Below are 17,926 nucleotides of genomic sequence, written 5' to 3'. Positions count from 1 at the left end.
AAATGTGCTTCTCCCTTTTTCACATCCAGGAAAATATAATATTCTGCCTTTTCAATATTTCCTAGGATATTTCATTTTTCTGGGAGAGGGCTGGGTGATAACTTCCAACAATTCTAAATAGGTTGTGTTGGAATAAAAATGGCTGCTATCCCTGAATTGAGATTGTGGTAAAAACTTGGCAGTTTTTTAAAATGATATCTATATCTGTTTCCACCTGTCTCCCCATTCATGTCCCTGTTTTGGAGATTATAAAACTGAGGCAAGAATTATATTATTCTAAAATAATGTCTTTCCAATATCTATTAGGTTAAACATATTTCAAAAATTCTTCATAAAATAATACCATAATAATCTGCCTAAAAGATAGGATACAAAATGGCAAATAATAGTGCCTGGATAAATTGTTTCTAATTTATATGAAAAGCAGTATATAAATGATCCTTTTGCTTACATATTGTCAGTAATCAAATCATTCTCAGATGCATCATCATCCTGGAATCTGAATTCTAGTGCACAGAATACATGTAGCAAAGTATATGTGGGCCCAGTTGTAACACACACACACACACACTGTGTTTGTGTGTGTGTGTGTCTCCTCACATTGTAAACCTAGTTGCAGATGTAAGTCAGGTATAAGGGAACAAAACACACACTAGCCATACGAAAAATGTAAAACAAAATTGAAACTCCTTGCCATTGAAATGACAGAGGTAGAAAGCAAAAAAAATGGGATCATCAGGTATCTGAAATAAAAGGCAGATTTTTATGGGCCACTGAAAGCTGGTTTGTTTGTTTGCTTGCTTGCTTTAGGATAATACAGAGCTTAATCCACGAGTCAGCTTTGGTTGTTGCAATCGAATACAGCCAGATTCATACTGTGGAAAGTTATCACCCAGCCCTCTCTCAGAAAAATGAAATATCTTAGGAAATATTGAAAAGGCAGAATATTATATTTCCTTGGATGTGAAAAGGAAGAAACATTTTAAATTGAGAATAGCTCCCTGTAGCTTCCTGCCTCCACCCACTTTGTCAATGGGCCATTAAGAAGGCCAAGCCAGTCCCTTTACAGAATAAAGAGTTTTCCCCTTCAGCTCCAGGGTGATGGGATTAAGGCATGATAATATTGGCTCTTTACCCAACTCACCACATGGCATCTGAGAACTCAACCAAACATGGATTCAAAACGCAGCCTAGAGAGTTGCCCCTGCATGTCCCAATGGGAGTCTGACAATCAATCAGAATACAAGATCAAGATCAAAGGCCAGAGAGGGCATAAAACCAGGGACTCAGCATCTCAGTCCTCCCTTCTCTTTTTCTTCACCAACCTTAAAGCATGTGATCATCTTTTCTGTTCAGGACTCAAGCCATGTGGTCCTGTCCACCATTAAAACCATCTTTCCAAGCAGCCTCCATGTCTCCGGTGTCTTTTTCCCCACTTGGAGCCGAACCCAGAAAGACATTTCTTCCAACAATACAACAGATTGCATCAAAAACACAACACGTTGTGATATTGGGCAATCTGTAAACCCATCCTGTGTGTTGAAACTACGAAGGATACATACTTGCAAATGATACATACTCCTCTGAACGCTTCCATGGAATAGTCTTAATGGGGCATAGTAGTGTAGTAAGGTAATAGAAATAACCCAGAGAGCATGAACAGAAACGAATTAATGAATACATAGTCAGGGACCATAGCCAGAGAAAAAAACCACACACGTAGCCAGGAAGAGGTTACACTTGGTCACAAAAGAAATAAGATAATAGGATTAGGAAAAGGATAATGGAGTTGGGAAAACCCCGAATCTAGCAATGATTACAAGATAACACGAACACCTTGACCATCTGCATAAAACAGACTTCTTTATAAACGCCCCAAATAACAGGAAAACATCCTCCTCAGGTTTGATGATAGGATTAACACAAGGGCGAGATACCAGACGAACGAAACCCAAAGACAAGAGAATCAATATCAGAACGACCATCCAGAATACAGGAACTTTTATTCTCATTGAAATTTACACTATAGCCAGGGGCAGGAAAAACTGTATATAAGGAAAAACCAAACTGTATATGGTGCTGCAGACCCGGGAACGACAGAGCTGCGTCTCATCCTTCCCGTTCCTTTTTCCTTCAATAAAGCTCATAACTTTCAGGCGGCTGTCTTCACGAAACTTTCTTCTAAGCGTCGGCGGTGACTCCCGGCTGGGAACGAACCAGGAAACCTTTGATCTTCCAACAGTAGGGTTTGTTTTTCATTAAAGATGATAGGATTGCTTCCTAGTTGCATATTTGCTAGGAATGTCTCTGAATGTGATGAGACAAAGACTTGTTTTAGGCTTATTAACACTGTCACTTGAAGAAATTATTGCTAGTCACAATTGACTTTAGCTTTAAACAAGCGCAGGTAGAAACACAATTGTTTTTTGCTTTTTAAATATTTGTTGAAAGAAATACCCTTCTGGGTTCAGCTCCAAGTGGGGAAAAAGACACTGGAGACATGGAGGCTGCTTGGAAAGATGGTTTAATAGTGGACAGGACCACATGGCTTGAGTCCTTAACAGAAAAAGGTGATCACATGCTTCAATGTTGGTGGAGAAGAGAAGGGTCGAGGGAGGGACTTGCTAGGCTTTTTATAACCTGTTCAGTCCCACCTCTGTTTCCTGTTCCTGTGTAAGAATTGTATTCTGATTGGTTGTCAGACAGCCATGCAGGGGCAACTCTCTAGGCTGTGTTTTGAATCCAGGTTTGGTTGAGTTCTCAGATGCCATGTGGGAAGTTGGGTAAAAGGCGAATATTATCATGCCTTAATCCCATCCCCCTGGAGCTGAAGGGGAGAACTCTTTATTATGTAAAGCGACTGGCTTGGCCTTCTTAATGGTCCATTGACAAAGTGGGTGGAGTAGGAAGCTACAGGGAGCTATTCTCTCTTTAGAAAACATGTTTCATCCTTTTCACATCCAGGGAAATGTAATATTCTGCCTTTTCAATATTTCCTAGGATATTTCATTTTTCTGGGAGAGGGCTGGGTGATAACTTTCCACAGGTGGTAGAGATGTGTTGCATTGATATCCCTGGCTGTCTCACACATACTAAAAATCTAAATGTGTCAGACTTTTTTGCCTTTATCTTCTCCTTTCTTTGTTTTCTCCTACCCTCCCGCTTGTCTTTACCGAACAAGCTGTAGTGCTTACATTGGCACGTCGATTTAGTAAACTCAGCGCACCGAAAATTTAGCAAAAAGTTTTAAGCAAAGGCTTTGCTTTTATTTTGGCTTAGTCTTGACATAGTGTCTAAGCGTCCTTTCAGGACCGGCCCCTATAGCGCATTCAGCAAACATTGGCTTGCCCAGCGGCAGCCTCGCGACCGGAAGAAACTCTCCCCGCTGTGCCAACAGAGGGCGCTGCGAGCTCATCCGCTTGCCTGGAGGAAACTCGCTTGTGTGTACAGTACTGTGTACAGCAGAGGCAGCTTTAAGACTTGTGGACTTCAACTCCCAGAATTCTCTATGCTGGGAATAAGCTATGCTGGCTGGAGAATTCTGGGAGTTGAAGTCTTAAAGTTGCCAAGTTTGGGGACCTCTTGCTATACAGTAGTATAGTTGCCGAGTCGCTAATCCTGGATTGTTATGGCGACATCTTTTCAGAGACCTCCGGAGCGCTGGGAGGCGCTGTGAGCAAAAGCGTAGGGATCTCTTAGAGGCGCTCTGCTTCTCGTTCGTCGGCGTGCCCTGCGACCAGAAGCGGAGCGGGGAGGACGAAGAGCGGCGGGGCGAGGGCGGCCGGCGGCCCGGACCCTGTTCCTGCCCCCCCCCTCCTCTCCACTCGGAAGAAGAAGAAGCAACGGCTGCGGAGAGCGGATATGTCCGACAACGGCTTCGACCGGGCTCCCGGCGCTGGTCGAGGCCGAGGGGGTGGTGCCCCATTGGCCCCGGAAAGCGGAGCTCGCTTAGGGAGCGGCGGCGGCGGCGGAGGCACTTTCGGGACTCCTGAGCAGCTCCTGAAGCAGGGCTTCGCGCGTCCTCAGGAGCCTCTCCGGCCGCCCAAGACGGCGCCTCCGGGCACCAACGCCGCCTCAGGTACTGCGCTCCTTCGCCCCCTCCAAAGGGTCCCCTTTGGGTGGAGGAAATGGGGAGCCCGCCCTGGCTTCCAGGCTGGGCCGCTGGGGACCGTTCTCCGCTTTGCATCTCTCTCTCTCTTTCCAGGAGGAGGCGAGCCTGGTGAGGAAAAAGGCCGCCCCACACTCCTCCCTAACCTCGTCCCCTCCTTAATGCACCATTGGGGGGGGGTGTTGCATGGATTCTCGCCTTCTTCCACCCCGCTTCCAAATGTCTCCCAACGCCCCTGTTAACTTGCTCGCCACATTCCTGGGTTTCCAAGTCGTTTGGGAGCTCTGCAGTTTTTGTGGCAAATATACTGAGGTGTTTTTTTCCCCAAATAAACACGCAGCCTCCCTAATTTAAAGCCCGGCCCCGGCTTTTGCTGTAGTCCTTCTACAGGTACCGTCAAAAAATCGCATTTAAGGTTTTTTTGGGGGAGGGGGGGTTGTGTTTCGGTGTGTAATTTACGTGAAATGTGGCCTTTTTCGTCAGATGAGATCCAAACGTAAGCTTTGGATGTTTATTTGCAAATGTTAGGGGGGCAAATCTAGATAACGGTTCGCTTTTGTTTAAATGCCAGTGGATTTAATGGGACTTCTGAATTAAACGATTATAAATTGTAGTGGTTACTCCTCTTTGTGAAACATCTCTGTTCGTGGAAATCTGATTTTTTTTTTTAAGAATAGAAATAGGAATAGAATAGAATAGAATTCTTTGTTGGCCAAGTGTAGTTGGACACAAAAGGAATTTTGTCTTTGGTGCATATGCTCTCAGTGTACATAAAAAGACATGAAAAGATACATTTGTCAAGAATAATAAGGTACAACACTTAATGATAGTCATAGGGCACAAATAAGCAATCAGGAAACAATGCCAATATAAATTGTAAGGATACAAGCAACAAAGTTATGACTCTAGTCATACCCAGTTTCTGCAACGGTTCTTCATGTTTTAGTCTCCACGCCTTTAATCATCCTTCCATTACTTCGAAGGTTTCAAGAAATCGAATTATTAACTTACGAAAGGCTATTTGGACTTATGAGTGGTGTGAGAATATGCATGTTGTAGAAAAAATATCTCTGGGGCTGACTAGCTTCAGCTGCAGTTGGCAGTCCTATTCCTTGAATATAGTCCTTCCTGTGTTTAGATTGCCCTTTAAAATGCCCTGGAATAGATATGTAAGGTTGTAACAATGTGTCATTGATCTATATTTGTGTAACTTCTGGTATTACATAGTGAGGTATGTATAATTTGACCTTTCAATGCATGAATCCATTCATACCTGTATCTCCTGGGAATATGAAGACAGTACTCTTTTAATAAGGGATTTATTATAAATAAATGGCTCATTTTTTTATTTTTGCCTTCCTGGTGCTAAATTTTATGCCAATTGGACATTGTTTTGCTCAATCAGTAGAATTCAGTTCCAAATTTGTATATTGTTTTATTTATTTTATTTATTCTTCGCATTTCTAGACCGCCCCCTCTCCCAAAAAGGACTCGGGGCGGTGTACAGTCCACACAACAAATAACAAGTACTAAATACAAATATAAATAGAGATATAAATATACATAAGGAGGAGGTTAAAAATTTAAAAGAACTGTACAGAAGAATATAAATATGGTTCTAAAAACCCTAAAATCAGTTAAATTTGTTGGCTCTGTGAAATCCTAAATGTGAATAAAAATACAAAAAAAACCCCTTAATTCTGAATACTCAAGTTTTTAGGAATGCATTAAACTTAATACAACTATATTTAATCAATCCTTATAAAAATTAAGATATTCAAGTAGTTCTGTTCTAGGCATGTAAAAGACATAAATTGAAATTATGTTTAAAGCAATTTTACAGTGCACAATAAGACACTAAGAATAAATAGCAATCCAGGTAAAACCTGTGTAAACCATGTTTACATGTTGCACTCTGCTTGAGAAGCAAATTCTATTAAAATCATTAGCTTATTTCTAAATAAATTTGACTTTCACATACTTGAAAATGATCCAAACCACCTTTCATAGCTCTCAATAGTTCAGACTCTGGACTAATGGAAAAAATGGGGGGAAACCCTGTTTTTGACTTTCACTTACTTGAAAATCACCAAACCACCTTTCATAGCTCTCAACAGTTCAGACTCTAGTCTAATGGAAAAAATGGGGAGAACCCTGTTTTTTCCCCATTTTTTCTGTTTTTTCCCCAAGTGTTCCCATCTCTAGGACTTCCCCATTTTTATCCTTTACAAGGATATTATCAAGCTATAAATGTGTGAAAAAGTCAGAAGAATGTGTGTTTTCAATAAATGCCTGCTGTGGAGAAAAAATCTATTCCTTGGGGAAGGATAGTTTATTCAATTCTCTCTAATACCATAAATATTTATGGCACTATTAAAATAATCGTGATATAATGTGCTTTTTAAAATACTGTTAAAACAAATTGATTGCTATTTTTTTTTCAGAAAATAGTATCTATACAACTTTTTCTTATTGTTATTTGTTTTATAATTTTAATGTTTAGATGGATGGCACACAAATCTAATAAATAAAATACAGTATTGCTCTTGATCCATCCTATCTGTACTCTTTACCTTTCATTTTGATATTCATATCTTTTTGGGTATTGGAAGGATGCTGTTTCGCTTCCTTTCTTCCAACATTGAAAGATCTCTGTATATTTTAAATAATATTTAAAGCCAGACAGTATAAGGATCTGTACTGGGATGGAAGAGGTAACATTTTAGTTTTAAAATGTTACTTCTTCCATCCTGTGATTATACCTTATATTACAACCTGGGCTGGTTGTAATAAGGAGGGCAGTACATATTAACATTTGCATTTTTGCTTGGTAATATCAGTACTCTAGTGTAAGAATGACCCACACACACTATTGCTGGCAGAAATGCATGATGCTATTCTCCACTCAGCCCAGTTAGTAACAAACACAACTTTTGTTTTCTGGCTCCACATCAGATGTACACAGGTTGAAGGCTTTAGGGCAGAGAAGTCCATTGGGTATTACTGCCTTTAAAAAATTGTACAGCAGTGTAAACAGCCTTCCTAGATTAGTGCTCTTCGATTGGCATTACAGATCCAGAATTCTCAATCAGCATTCTGGAGGAGGTAAGAAGGACAAGATGTTTTGATTCAGGTAATCAACCAGTCTACCTATCCAATAATTCCTCAGTTCTGTCTTTGGGATGCTGTTGGAAAAGAGCTGCATTAGCTTGCTGTACTATACAGACAAAAATCATTATGCACTATAATTTTATTTTGCAGTTTTGAAGTGACTCTGTACTTTATGTACTTTAAGTACTTTAACAGTATGTGAACAGAATTAATGATGATAATATAAGGTCAGTTATTACTTGGTATTTAAAAATTGTATTTTTCTATGTGACTTGCAGATTTCACACTGACAATAATTTTCTTAAAGTTGAAATCTGCTATAGATGTTCAGGTCACTGGGTTTATTCTACTTCATTGATTTGAAAATTGCAAACAAATATTTTGTCTTAGGAACATTTAGAAAAATCTTGGAATATAAGATTAGTACAACTTTTCCTCTGATTGATAGCAATTTACATTTAAATTACCACAAATTCTAATACTGAATTTTAAAAATGCAAAAAAAAAACCTTATTTGTAATCAAATGTATTTATTTAGGTGACCCCAGGCTGCTTCCAACATTAAAAATCCAAACATAAAAACCCATACTCCCATCCACATGGCAGCAGCAACACAAACCAACCCCTTGATTGGCTCCATGTCCATTTGTGGTCCCCAAGGCAAAACTGCAGACTACTGCATTCTAAACCAACCAAAGCTTCCGGACACACACTCCAAAGGCAGCCCGATGTAGAGTGCATTATAATAAGTCAGGTGGGAGGTGATCAGGTTGTGAGTAACTCTGAGAAGGTCCAAGAATGGGCATAACTGGCATGCATCTAGAAAATTGTTGCATGCGAGATTCTTACAGCCCCTTCACATGTATTCTTGCAGACAGCTGTCTTTGAACAGAATTACCTAGAAAACAGTTATCAACCGTTTCCATTGCTATTGGCCATTTTTATCCTATCAGGAATCACTTCTTACTTTATTTGTACAGTAGAACCTCTGTTCACAAACGCTTTTGATCACGACCAAATCGGGTATTTTTATAAGCGCCAAATTTCCTGTTGTTTGTTTACAAACAACAGCGACCTACGTGTGGCTGCTGCATTAATTTGGGTTAGGTTCGGGTCACAACTAAACCTGGTTGCGACCAAAATTATGGAATGAATTATGGTCGTGACCAGAGATTCTACTGCATATGTGTTGTATTGTTTTCAGAGAACTATGAAATGAAGTCATTTTTAACTCCCATTACTTTTTAACTTCAGAGTACTTTCATTACTTTCAGAGGCCATGCTTGTAATTTAGTACAATGCTTTCCAAACTTAGTCAACAGTGAGAATATTTGACCAGCTCTGGGAGAATGCTCTGTGTTCCGCTTCAACTATCCTTAAAGGAGAAAAAAAAACTATGTATAGGATGAGTTCCCAAGTAATAATTTTATCTGATGCCTTTCCTTTCAGAATGTCATTACTGAGAACTAGGGTCATCCTACCACGGTAGCAAAATAGATGGGAAGGAGAAATATGTATGCGAAAACCAATGCAGAATTGTATAAGGGGGTCACAGGGGCAAAAACTGGTTGAAATTAAGCAATTTAATCTATTTTTTAAAACATTGTAAATTTAAAAAAATGAATAAAATAAAAACAGACAATTTTAAAATTAAAAACAAAGCACATTAAAATATACATGAAAGATATATCTACCAATGGCTACTAGTCTTGACAACTACATTAATTACAGGTAGCTGACTTTATCATGTGATCTGCAATGACAATGAAAAATGGTATTGTCTTCATGTCATGATCTTCTTTAATACACCTGATCGGTCACGTTTTGTGCAGGGTTAGTAGAACTTTTTAAGCAGACAATATTACCAAGTAATGCAGCTTAAGTTAAAAAAATATGTATGTACAGATTCTACTGCCACTGCTTCCACTTAAGTATTAGAACCAACATCATTCAGACTATCATTGCAGTGTGGCACTTGATAGAAAAAGGAGGACGGTGACTATTAATTCCCATATAGTTGAGCATTTTATAAATGTTCAAAGTTATGTTTCAAAAATTAAAGATTGTTTCCTCACCCTCAGATTTTAGAGATGCAGAATCAGTAAATTAAACAAATATGCTAGGAAAAGGCTACCAACATAATAAAGAGTAGAGAAGTAGGAATGCCTCACCATTCACATAAAGTAGACACTGATGTCACATGCATATATAACTTCATTAGGTAAGATCAGTTAAGAGGGTACTAGATAACCATTTTTTCAGCAGTAGTTCCAGAGTCACAGAACATTCTTGCTTCATTTAGATGTATTATTAAACCATCTCTGCCTACTGACTTCATAGTGGTTCAGATATTGCCTAGGGTAGGCAACAATTCTTGATTTTTAATTGCTTTTTACTGATATTGAGTCTAATATTGTAAAGTATCTATGAAGGAATTTATCACTAAGGATGACGTATCCATAGTTAAACAGAAAAATAGTGAGTGAAATCCATCTCACTATTTATCTGTTTACAGAAGCAGTTTCCATTAGTTTCAGGTTCCTTAAAAGAGCTCTATGGTGGATTTGAGGGTGTATAAAAAGAGAAGGCAAACATCCTGTCATATGTGAAGGTTCACCAGTTCAATAAATGCTCTAAATATATTTTATTGGTTTATTTATATAACCTTTTATAATTACATATCTCCTAATTATTTTCTGAGCTAGTGGCAGATTATAATGGCAGATTGTATCAGTCTGCTGCTAGAATAGATAACGGTAGCTTTAAACTGACATATAGCGCAGCATATGAAAGCTATTTAATTAGGCTTTGTATATTTTTTCAGAGCCAGCAAGGCCTGCATCATTACCAGAAAAAAATAATCCGGGCTCAGCAGTAACTAAATCTCAGGTGGTTATGGCTCCAGTGGTAATGTCAAAGCTGTCAGTAAATGCTCCTGAATTTTACCCATCAGGATATACCCAAAATCACACTGTAAGTATTAAGAATTTATCTCCACCTCTTCCACCTAAATAAAGAAATTATAAGTTTTTTTTAAATAGGAAATGCATTCACTCTATTGTGAATGCATCTATTTCATTCCAAAATCTTCCTTTGTGATATAGATTTAAAAACTAAGATGTTTTTAAAAATTAATAAATGTTACTCCCTTACTATTCCTTGAATACTAAACTGAACATATAGAGACATTTTAAGTATAAATTAATGATAGCGAACCAATTCAAATTGATTATTATTTTTAGGGATCTTCTTTAGAAGATGACTGTGCCGGATATCCAACTTCAACAGAATATGTGCAGGATTTTCTGAATCATCTTGCAGAGCAACCAGCCTGTTTTGAAACTGAAATAGCACATTTTGCAGAAATTCTAAATGGCTGTGTGACTACATACGAAGCTTTACAAGGACTTGTTGAACTCATATATCAACAGGTAATGTATTTGGTAGCTACGGCATTAGAAATGTGTGTAAATAAAGCAAGGGAGTACATGGCCCAGGACCAAGTTATTTGAGGAGCCTCTTTCTGCCTGTCCAAACATGCCTCAACAGAGCGCACGTGCTCCAGGTCCCTTCCTTGAAACATTGTCATCTCATGGGACTTAGGAGGTGGACCTTCTCTGCTTTCACACCTGAATTGTGATCCCTTCACCTCCCCTCCCTCCCCCGCCCGAGATTCAACTAGCCGCAATCCTGTTAGTCTTTAGGAAAACGTTGAAGACCTGGGTTTTTCCTCAGGCATTAGGGCAGAATGGGGTTCATCTTGCAGATGTAACAGGTGTATGACAACTATGTAACCTTTTAATAGTAGTTGTGATTTTTGATGTTATTGATGTATGCCTCTGAGAGTCGAATTTTTGCAAATTGGGTGGTCGTATAAATCTTTAAAATGGGTAAACATGTAATGCTATAAAATCTTTACCTCAAATCATTAAAAGCTTAGACCAATTGGAGATTTTGAGATGAACAAAAAAGGTTTGCTATGCAATATAAAAAGAATAGAAGGAAGCATTCCTTTTGAATATTGATTAACAGCAAATTAGTTGTGTACTTTATCTGCTTTAACCCCTGATATGAAAGAACATTGCAATCTAGCATAACTGAGAAATATTTACCAAATATTTTTATTTAAGAAAATAAATGGAAAGAGTGTATATAGTAAACTTCTAGGCTTTATTTTTAGGGGGAAAACAGCAAATCAGCTGTTTTTTTATTAGAATCTCACCAAAGGAAAGTTTTCATATATAAAGCAGAAGTAATAGAAACATGCATGGAAAATGGCCATCTATCTTGCAAATTATTGATATTAAAGGAAATTAAAGCTGAAGGCTCTCACATTTATATTTAGGATGTCAAGAAAACAGATTATAATCAGAAAATAATAATAACATTTTATTATGGAGAAGGTAATGTGAAAATAGAATTTAAGATGACTGAGAAATCCTACAATTTGAGTTATTAAAATTAAATTGCAAATAGCTCCAACAACAAAAATAAGAAAGATAGTTGAAGACATTAAAATGCTCAGAATGCTTTTTACAGAATATGAAAATCACAAGGATATATAGATAGAAGGAATGGACCATCAAGAGTGCACAGAGATAATCCAATCTTGTAGTACAAAAACGATCTGAATGAAGGATGCTAACAATAATAAAAAGAGCTTCTATTAATATATTCAAAATAAATAGAGAAGAAAACAATTTATCATCCCCTCAATGGAAATGACAAAAGAGTAGCAAAATTCAGCATCTATTTTGTCTTGTTTTTGAAAAAAAGGATATGGATTCCATTAGGCAATTGTAAAGAATCAGTAAAGGGGGTACATTTCAATTTGAATTAAGGGATACCTACTGGTTCTGAATTATGTTCAGATTTTTATCCCATGTGCATTGCATCTTAGTGTCATAAAATACCTGGATGATGATCTGTCTAAACCTCTCATTAATATCTTTGAGAAATTCTGGTAAGCGTGTGAAGTGTCAGACGACTGGAAAGCCATGCGATTTCTGTTTTCAAAGGGGGGGGTGGGATATCAATATTTGGGAAGATTCTAATTCAAATATTAAACCAGTATGTTAGTGTCTTGAACACAATGCAGCAATGTGCTATGCAAATCCTTTTGTGGGGGTGGGGGTGGGAGTGTTTAATAACTTCTTAGTACATGGTGGAAAAGGGATGGACATATAATGCATCAGGACTTCAGTTAAGCATTTGACAAAATATCCCATGATATTCTTTTTGGCAAACAAGTTGAAGATGAGATGGGATGGGATATTAGTTGGATCCTTGGTGACTTGAAAGGTTTACAAAGAACGTTAATCATTGTTTTGAGGGAGTATTTTTCAAATGGACCTGCCATATAGTTTGGTCATTAAATATATCCCCTGATGACTCAGATAAAGAGAGAAAGGGATTTTTTTTCCAAATTTTTGAATGGTATAAAAACTAGGAAAGCTAAAACTTCAATAGGTGGAAACAAAATACAAGATCATATTGATAGAGCAATGCCAGGATTAAACTTAGAATTAAGAAGAGGGAAAGGCCAGTTCTTTATGAAAGGGCAGGATAAAGAAACCCAGGACTGAATCCAGCATTAAATCTTTTTCCAGTATTATGAGGCTCTGTGTGCAGTCACTCATGCCCTGTCATCTCTCAGTTGGTTGATCACAACTCATTTTGCATTGAAGAGTATTTGGAATTTTATCACTGGTGCAGAACACAGCAGCACAAACAGTTCTGGATGCCCCTTGGTAGCACATGTAGCACTGAGTGAGCTGCATTATTGCAGCTCCAATTCAAGGTGTTGGTTAATGCCTGTAAAGCCTTTATGTCCAAGGTATCTGAGGAGCCATCTCACTCCAATGGGATTGACCTGTCCTACTCCAGCAGAAGAAGCCTATTTTAGATCCTGTCTGTCGAAGAATTTTGGCTCGCAAGGTCCAGGAGAACATCCTTTTGTGGGCCCTGCCCTCTGCAATATTCCCCCACCAGAGGTGAAGTCAAGACCCACCCTCCTGGCCTTCTGGAAGAGCCTTAAAACCTGGCTCTGCCAGCTGATCTGGGGTCCTAATAGGGGTGGTGCAGTCTGCTGGGAATGACTGACAGGATAGGTAAAAGATCCACACCTGTTCTCTCCTGTGTCATCTAAACTCTTGATTTTTAATTTCTATTTAATCTTAATTGTTTTATATCAGTTTTTAATAGTTTATAAGCTACCCAGAATCACTTCAACAGTGAGATAGATGGCAATAATCTTAATAAATATATCATTGGAATCTTTGGGCTGCTAGGAACTTCATCTCATTTAGGCTGCTATGATTGCAGTAACAGAATTTTACTCATTCAAATCAGGTTCTACATTTCTTGCGAATGTGCCAAATTCCAGAGAAAATTATTGCTAATGTCCAAGGCAATCTTATAATGTAGGGAAATGGGCTGTAAACAAATTGGCCGGAGGGAGCACTCTGCCAGTTGCAGGACTGCTTTGAGACTACCAAGTGGAGTATTGAACATTGGTAGCTGCAAGAAGTCACTGACACTGTACTGAAACATGCACTAACCAATTTTGTTGTATTTAAGTACAATGACAATAAAGATTATACTTAAATTGAATTCAATAAAGATCTAAAGTACTTTGCTGAGAAAAAAGAAGCACCAACAGTAATATAATTTCCAGTCAGACAAAATAATCATTTCACTGTCTCATTTTCAGTAGAATGTCCTATTCTGGGCTCTAGACTCCTAAGAAAAATGTGAACAAACAGAGACTGAGCAAATAAAAATAGTGAAAATTATCAAGATGTGTTATACAGAAGGCAGCAAAAATCTGTTCTCTGGAGTCCTAGGTGCTCTTCGTTTGCTTGCATATGTTTTATCATCAGCTAGCTAATATTAGAATCATGATGGGAGATCATGATATTAGCAATAGCACTTAGACTTATATACTGCTTTACGGTGCTTTACAGCTCTCTCTAAGTGGTTTACATTATCTCGTAATGCGATGAAACATCTGCAAGCGAACAGCCATGCTCAGAGAACACCAAGGATTCCACAGTTCAACCCTGAACTACATATATTCTCTTCTATTGGATCTGTTATCTATGGAATAATGGTCTTCTGTTAAAATAAAACAGGTTCTGATTGAATGGTAGGAAATAATTTGACCAGAGCAGATTATCTAGGGAGACCTAAGCTGCTTTCTCTGGATATGATCAGACAGAATTTAGACAGCCATCTGTCAAGCGCACTTTAATTTGGATTCTTGACCTAAGCAAAGGTTGTACTCAATAGCTTAAATGCCCCTTTGAACCTTGTTTCTGTGAGGGGAGTTAGGTAGGAGTATATAGCTAATTCAATATAAATTTATGAAAACCTTAGATATAAAAGAGCAATAGGTTGGTTTTCTGCAATGCTTTCATAATAAATAGCAACTATTAAGACAGTCAGTCTTAGTTTCTTGATTTGGTGTACCTTAAAATAATAATAAACCCTGATGTTTGCTAATATTGTCTCATTATCTAATCAAACCAGAAATAGATTGTTTTTGTTTTATGGATAAATTTTAAAATAGTATTCTAAGCATGATGTCTCTCAATCCTTTTAGTATAAAGGTAGTCCTCAAGTTATGACCGTAATGGAGCCTGCCAATCACAGTCATAACTCATGACATGATAAATGGTTTAGTCAACCCAATTATATGACCTTTTTTGCAGTGGCCATTGAATAAATCAAAGGTTATCTATGAGCATGGTTTTGCCATAAACAGGACATGCTGATTTTCAGCAAAACTGTCATAATCCCCAGTCATGAATGGAACTATGCATGGAATGCTGCAAATGGCCATAAATGCAGCCTAGTAGCCAAGTGCCCAAAGTTTAGGCATGTGTCCATGAGGGAAAATGTTGAAATTCTGAATTCAGTTTGTAAGTATCCCCTTGCTAAGTCCATTAGAATTTCAAGTACTTACTAAGTGAGCAATCATAAGTCAAGGACTATTTGTAGACATATGTTATCTTATATATGTTCATCATTTAAGGAATTGGTTTTTTCATCTTGAAAAGCATCTGCTGCATAAATGTAGCAAAATAATACTTACTGTCAAAGATAGTAATTGTAAAAAAAGAACATTTAAATACCAAAGTTAAGGCCATCTGTATTTGAAAATGAGGACAAAGGATATGAATTGAGAACATGAACTAGGGAACTCATTTGAGATTACAAAGCATCATTTGTTTGTAAATATTCTGTGGTATGTTAAGTGCATTTGGTTTCTGTTTTGTTTTAGCAAGGACTTTAATTGTTATTTGTTAAAGGAAAATGAAACTAGCAAGGGCAATTTCGTTTCTCAATTTTTTAAAAAATTGACATTCAGGGAAAGGAAGCTGTGTATCTGTAAAAAAACGAAATGGTTTTGGAGTTCATAATGCTGGACACAGATTGATGTACATGTTATATAACGTGTCTTCACAATTGTTATTAAATAAAAGATTAGGTGATGCTAGTAATGTTCCTATGCCTTTGAGTTGATTTGACTCTTTGCTACTTCCTGGACAAGTCCCTTCAAGATTTCAGAAGGGGCTTCTGCTTGCCTGCTTCCTAAGGCTGAGAGAGGGTGACTGGCTTAAGTCATCTGTCTTTGTGTCTAAAGCAGGACTAGAACCCATGGTTTCCTGATTTCTACCCTGGTGCCTTAATCTTTACACCTAACTGGCTCTCATAAAGAAGTGAACTAATAATTTGGGAGAATTCATGTGTGTTTAAAGGAAGGATTGCCTAACTTGCAGGGTAAGGCTGAGGAATTTGTTCAGTATCTGCAGGATAAAATCGCTCAGATTTGGACAGGCCTGGACTCTGACTGGGTAGATTCGGGCAAGTCAACGGGGATGAATCTTGTGGAAACTATCTGGGATGAGTTTGACCCTGTGACTCCCGAGGGCAAGGACAGGATTATGGGGAGACTCAGTGCTGCCACTTGTGTGCTGGACCCGTGTCCCTCTTGGTTAATTTCGGCTTCCTGTGAGGTGACACAAGGCTGGCTCCAGGCAATTACCAACACTTCATTGAGAGAGGAGGCGGTGGTGAGGCCCCATCTTAAGAAGCCTTCCCTGGACCCAGCCTCTTTAGCCAAGTATCGTCCGGTCTCCAACCTTTGCTTTGTAGCGAAGGCTGTTGAGAGTGTGGTAGCACGTCAGCTTCCCCAGTACCTGGACAAAGCTGCCTATCTGGATCCGTTTCAGTCAGGTCTCAGGCCCGGGTACAGCACAGAAACGGCATTGGTCGCGTTGGTTGATGATCTTGGCGGGCCCGGGACAGGGGTTGTTCCTCTGTCCTGGTTCTATTAGATCTCTTGGCGGCTTTCGATACCATCGACCATTGTATCCTACTGTGACGACTCGGGGGGTTGGGAGTGGGGGGCACCGTTTTGCGGTGGTTCTCCTCCTACCTGTTGGATCGATCGCAGTTTGTGTTTACTGGAGGGCAGAGATCGACCCCAAGGTGTCTCACTTGCGGGGTGCCCCAGGGGTCGGTTCTCTCACCCCTCCTGTTCAACATATACATGAAACCGCTGGGCGAGATCATTTGTGGTTTTGGGGTACGGTATCATCAATACGCTGATGATACCCAACTTTTTATCTCTACCCCAAACCACTCAAACGATGCCCTCAACGTGATGTTCCGATGCCTGGAGGCTGTATGGATCTGGATGGGGACAAACAGGCTCAAGCTCAATCCCTCCAAGAGAGTGGCTGTGGTTCCCATCATCCCGATTTGTGCATCTTGTACCCTCTTTGATGATTGGGGGAGAAATTTTAGCCCCCTCAGAGAGGGCCCGCAATCTGGGAGGCCTCCTGGATATGCGGCTTAGTTTAGAAGAACACCTGACGGCCATGACCAGGGGGGGCTTTTACCAGGTTCGCCTGGTATGTCAGTTGCGCTCCTTCCTGGATCGGGATGCCTGGACTACTGTAACACTCTCTACATGGGGCTGCCTTTGAAGAGCACCCGGAGGCTTCAGCTGGTCCAGAATGTGGCCGTGCAGGTTGTCATGGGGGTATCTAGGTGCTCCCATGTTATACCCCTTTTAGGTGGCCTGCACTGGTTGCCGGTTGTTTTCCGGGTGCGATTCAAGGTGTTAATTATGATCTTTAAAACGCTCCATGCCTTAGGCCCAGAGTACTTGCGAGACCACTTACTTCCACCAGTAGCCTCCCACCATCCAGTACGATCTTAATTGTTAATTTTAATTTAATTTGTAAATACATTGTAAATGTCTATAGGGGTTTTTGGATATTCTATTTAATCTTTCTTTTAACTTTTGTAATATGTGTTTTCATGTTGTAAGCCACCCTGAGTCCTTTGGGAGAAGGGTGGCATATAAGTCCAATAAACCTAAACCTAAACCTAACTTCTAAGCAATCTTTTCGTTCCAGTCTCTTTATGAGAGAGTAAGAACTCCTAAATCTTTGAGAAACCCTTTCAAGTCCCATCCTTAAAATTCAATGCTGAAGTCAAATACAACCTTAATGTTCTATTAATGACTATCCAGTTTTTATTGTGATGTCAAGTTTTAGCAAAAATCCAGAGAGGTTTGCCACCTAAAATTCCTGAAACACTATTCAGAATATTACCTATATTTGAAATAAGTAGAAAATATAGAACCACTACAAAACTTTTGAAAATGTCTAATTCTGGTTGTTTTTCTGATTA

The 17,926-nt window shown here is 38.9% G+C and overlaps 1 protein-coding gene across 2 annotated transcripts in view; it reads left to right on the top strand.

Annotated features, from left to right (window-relative positions):
- PAIP1 (poly(A) binding protein interacting protein 1) overlaps nucleotides 1-17,926 on the top strand; it is a 32,974-nt gene that overhangs the window by 4,552 nt on the left and 10,496 nt on the right. The window contains exons 1-3 of one of the 2 annotated variants that reach the window (XM_081940095.1): nucleotides 3,718-4,078; nucleotides 10,044-10,192; nucleotides 10,462-10,650. In XM_081940095.1, the coding sequence (XP_081796221.1) occupies nucleotides 3,862-4,078; nucleotides 10,044-10,192; nucleotides 10,462-10,650 (555 nt within the window). In that variant the 5' untranslated portion in view covers nucleotides 3,718-3,861. Of the gene's footprint in view, nucleotides 1-3,717; nucleotides 4,079-10,043; nucleotides 10,193-10,461; nucleotides 10,651-17,926 lie in introns of those variants that run through there. The other variant, XM_081940094.1, reaches the window with a different exon arrangement.

Source organism: Natrix helvetica (genome assembly GCF_964273705.1).
Source record: "Natrix helvetica genome assembly, chromosome: 2".
Classification (NCBI taxonomy): Eukaryota; Metazoa; Chordata; class Lepidosauria; order Squamata; family Natricidae; genus Natrix; species Natrix helvetica.
The sequence above is the reverse complement of the archived record's forward strand: the minus strand, read 5'-3'. Positions and strand labels throughout refer to the sequence as shown.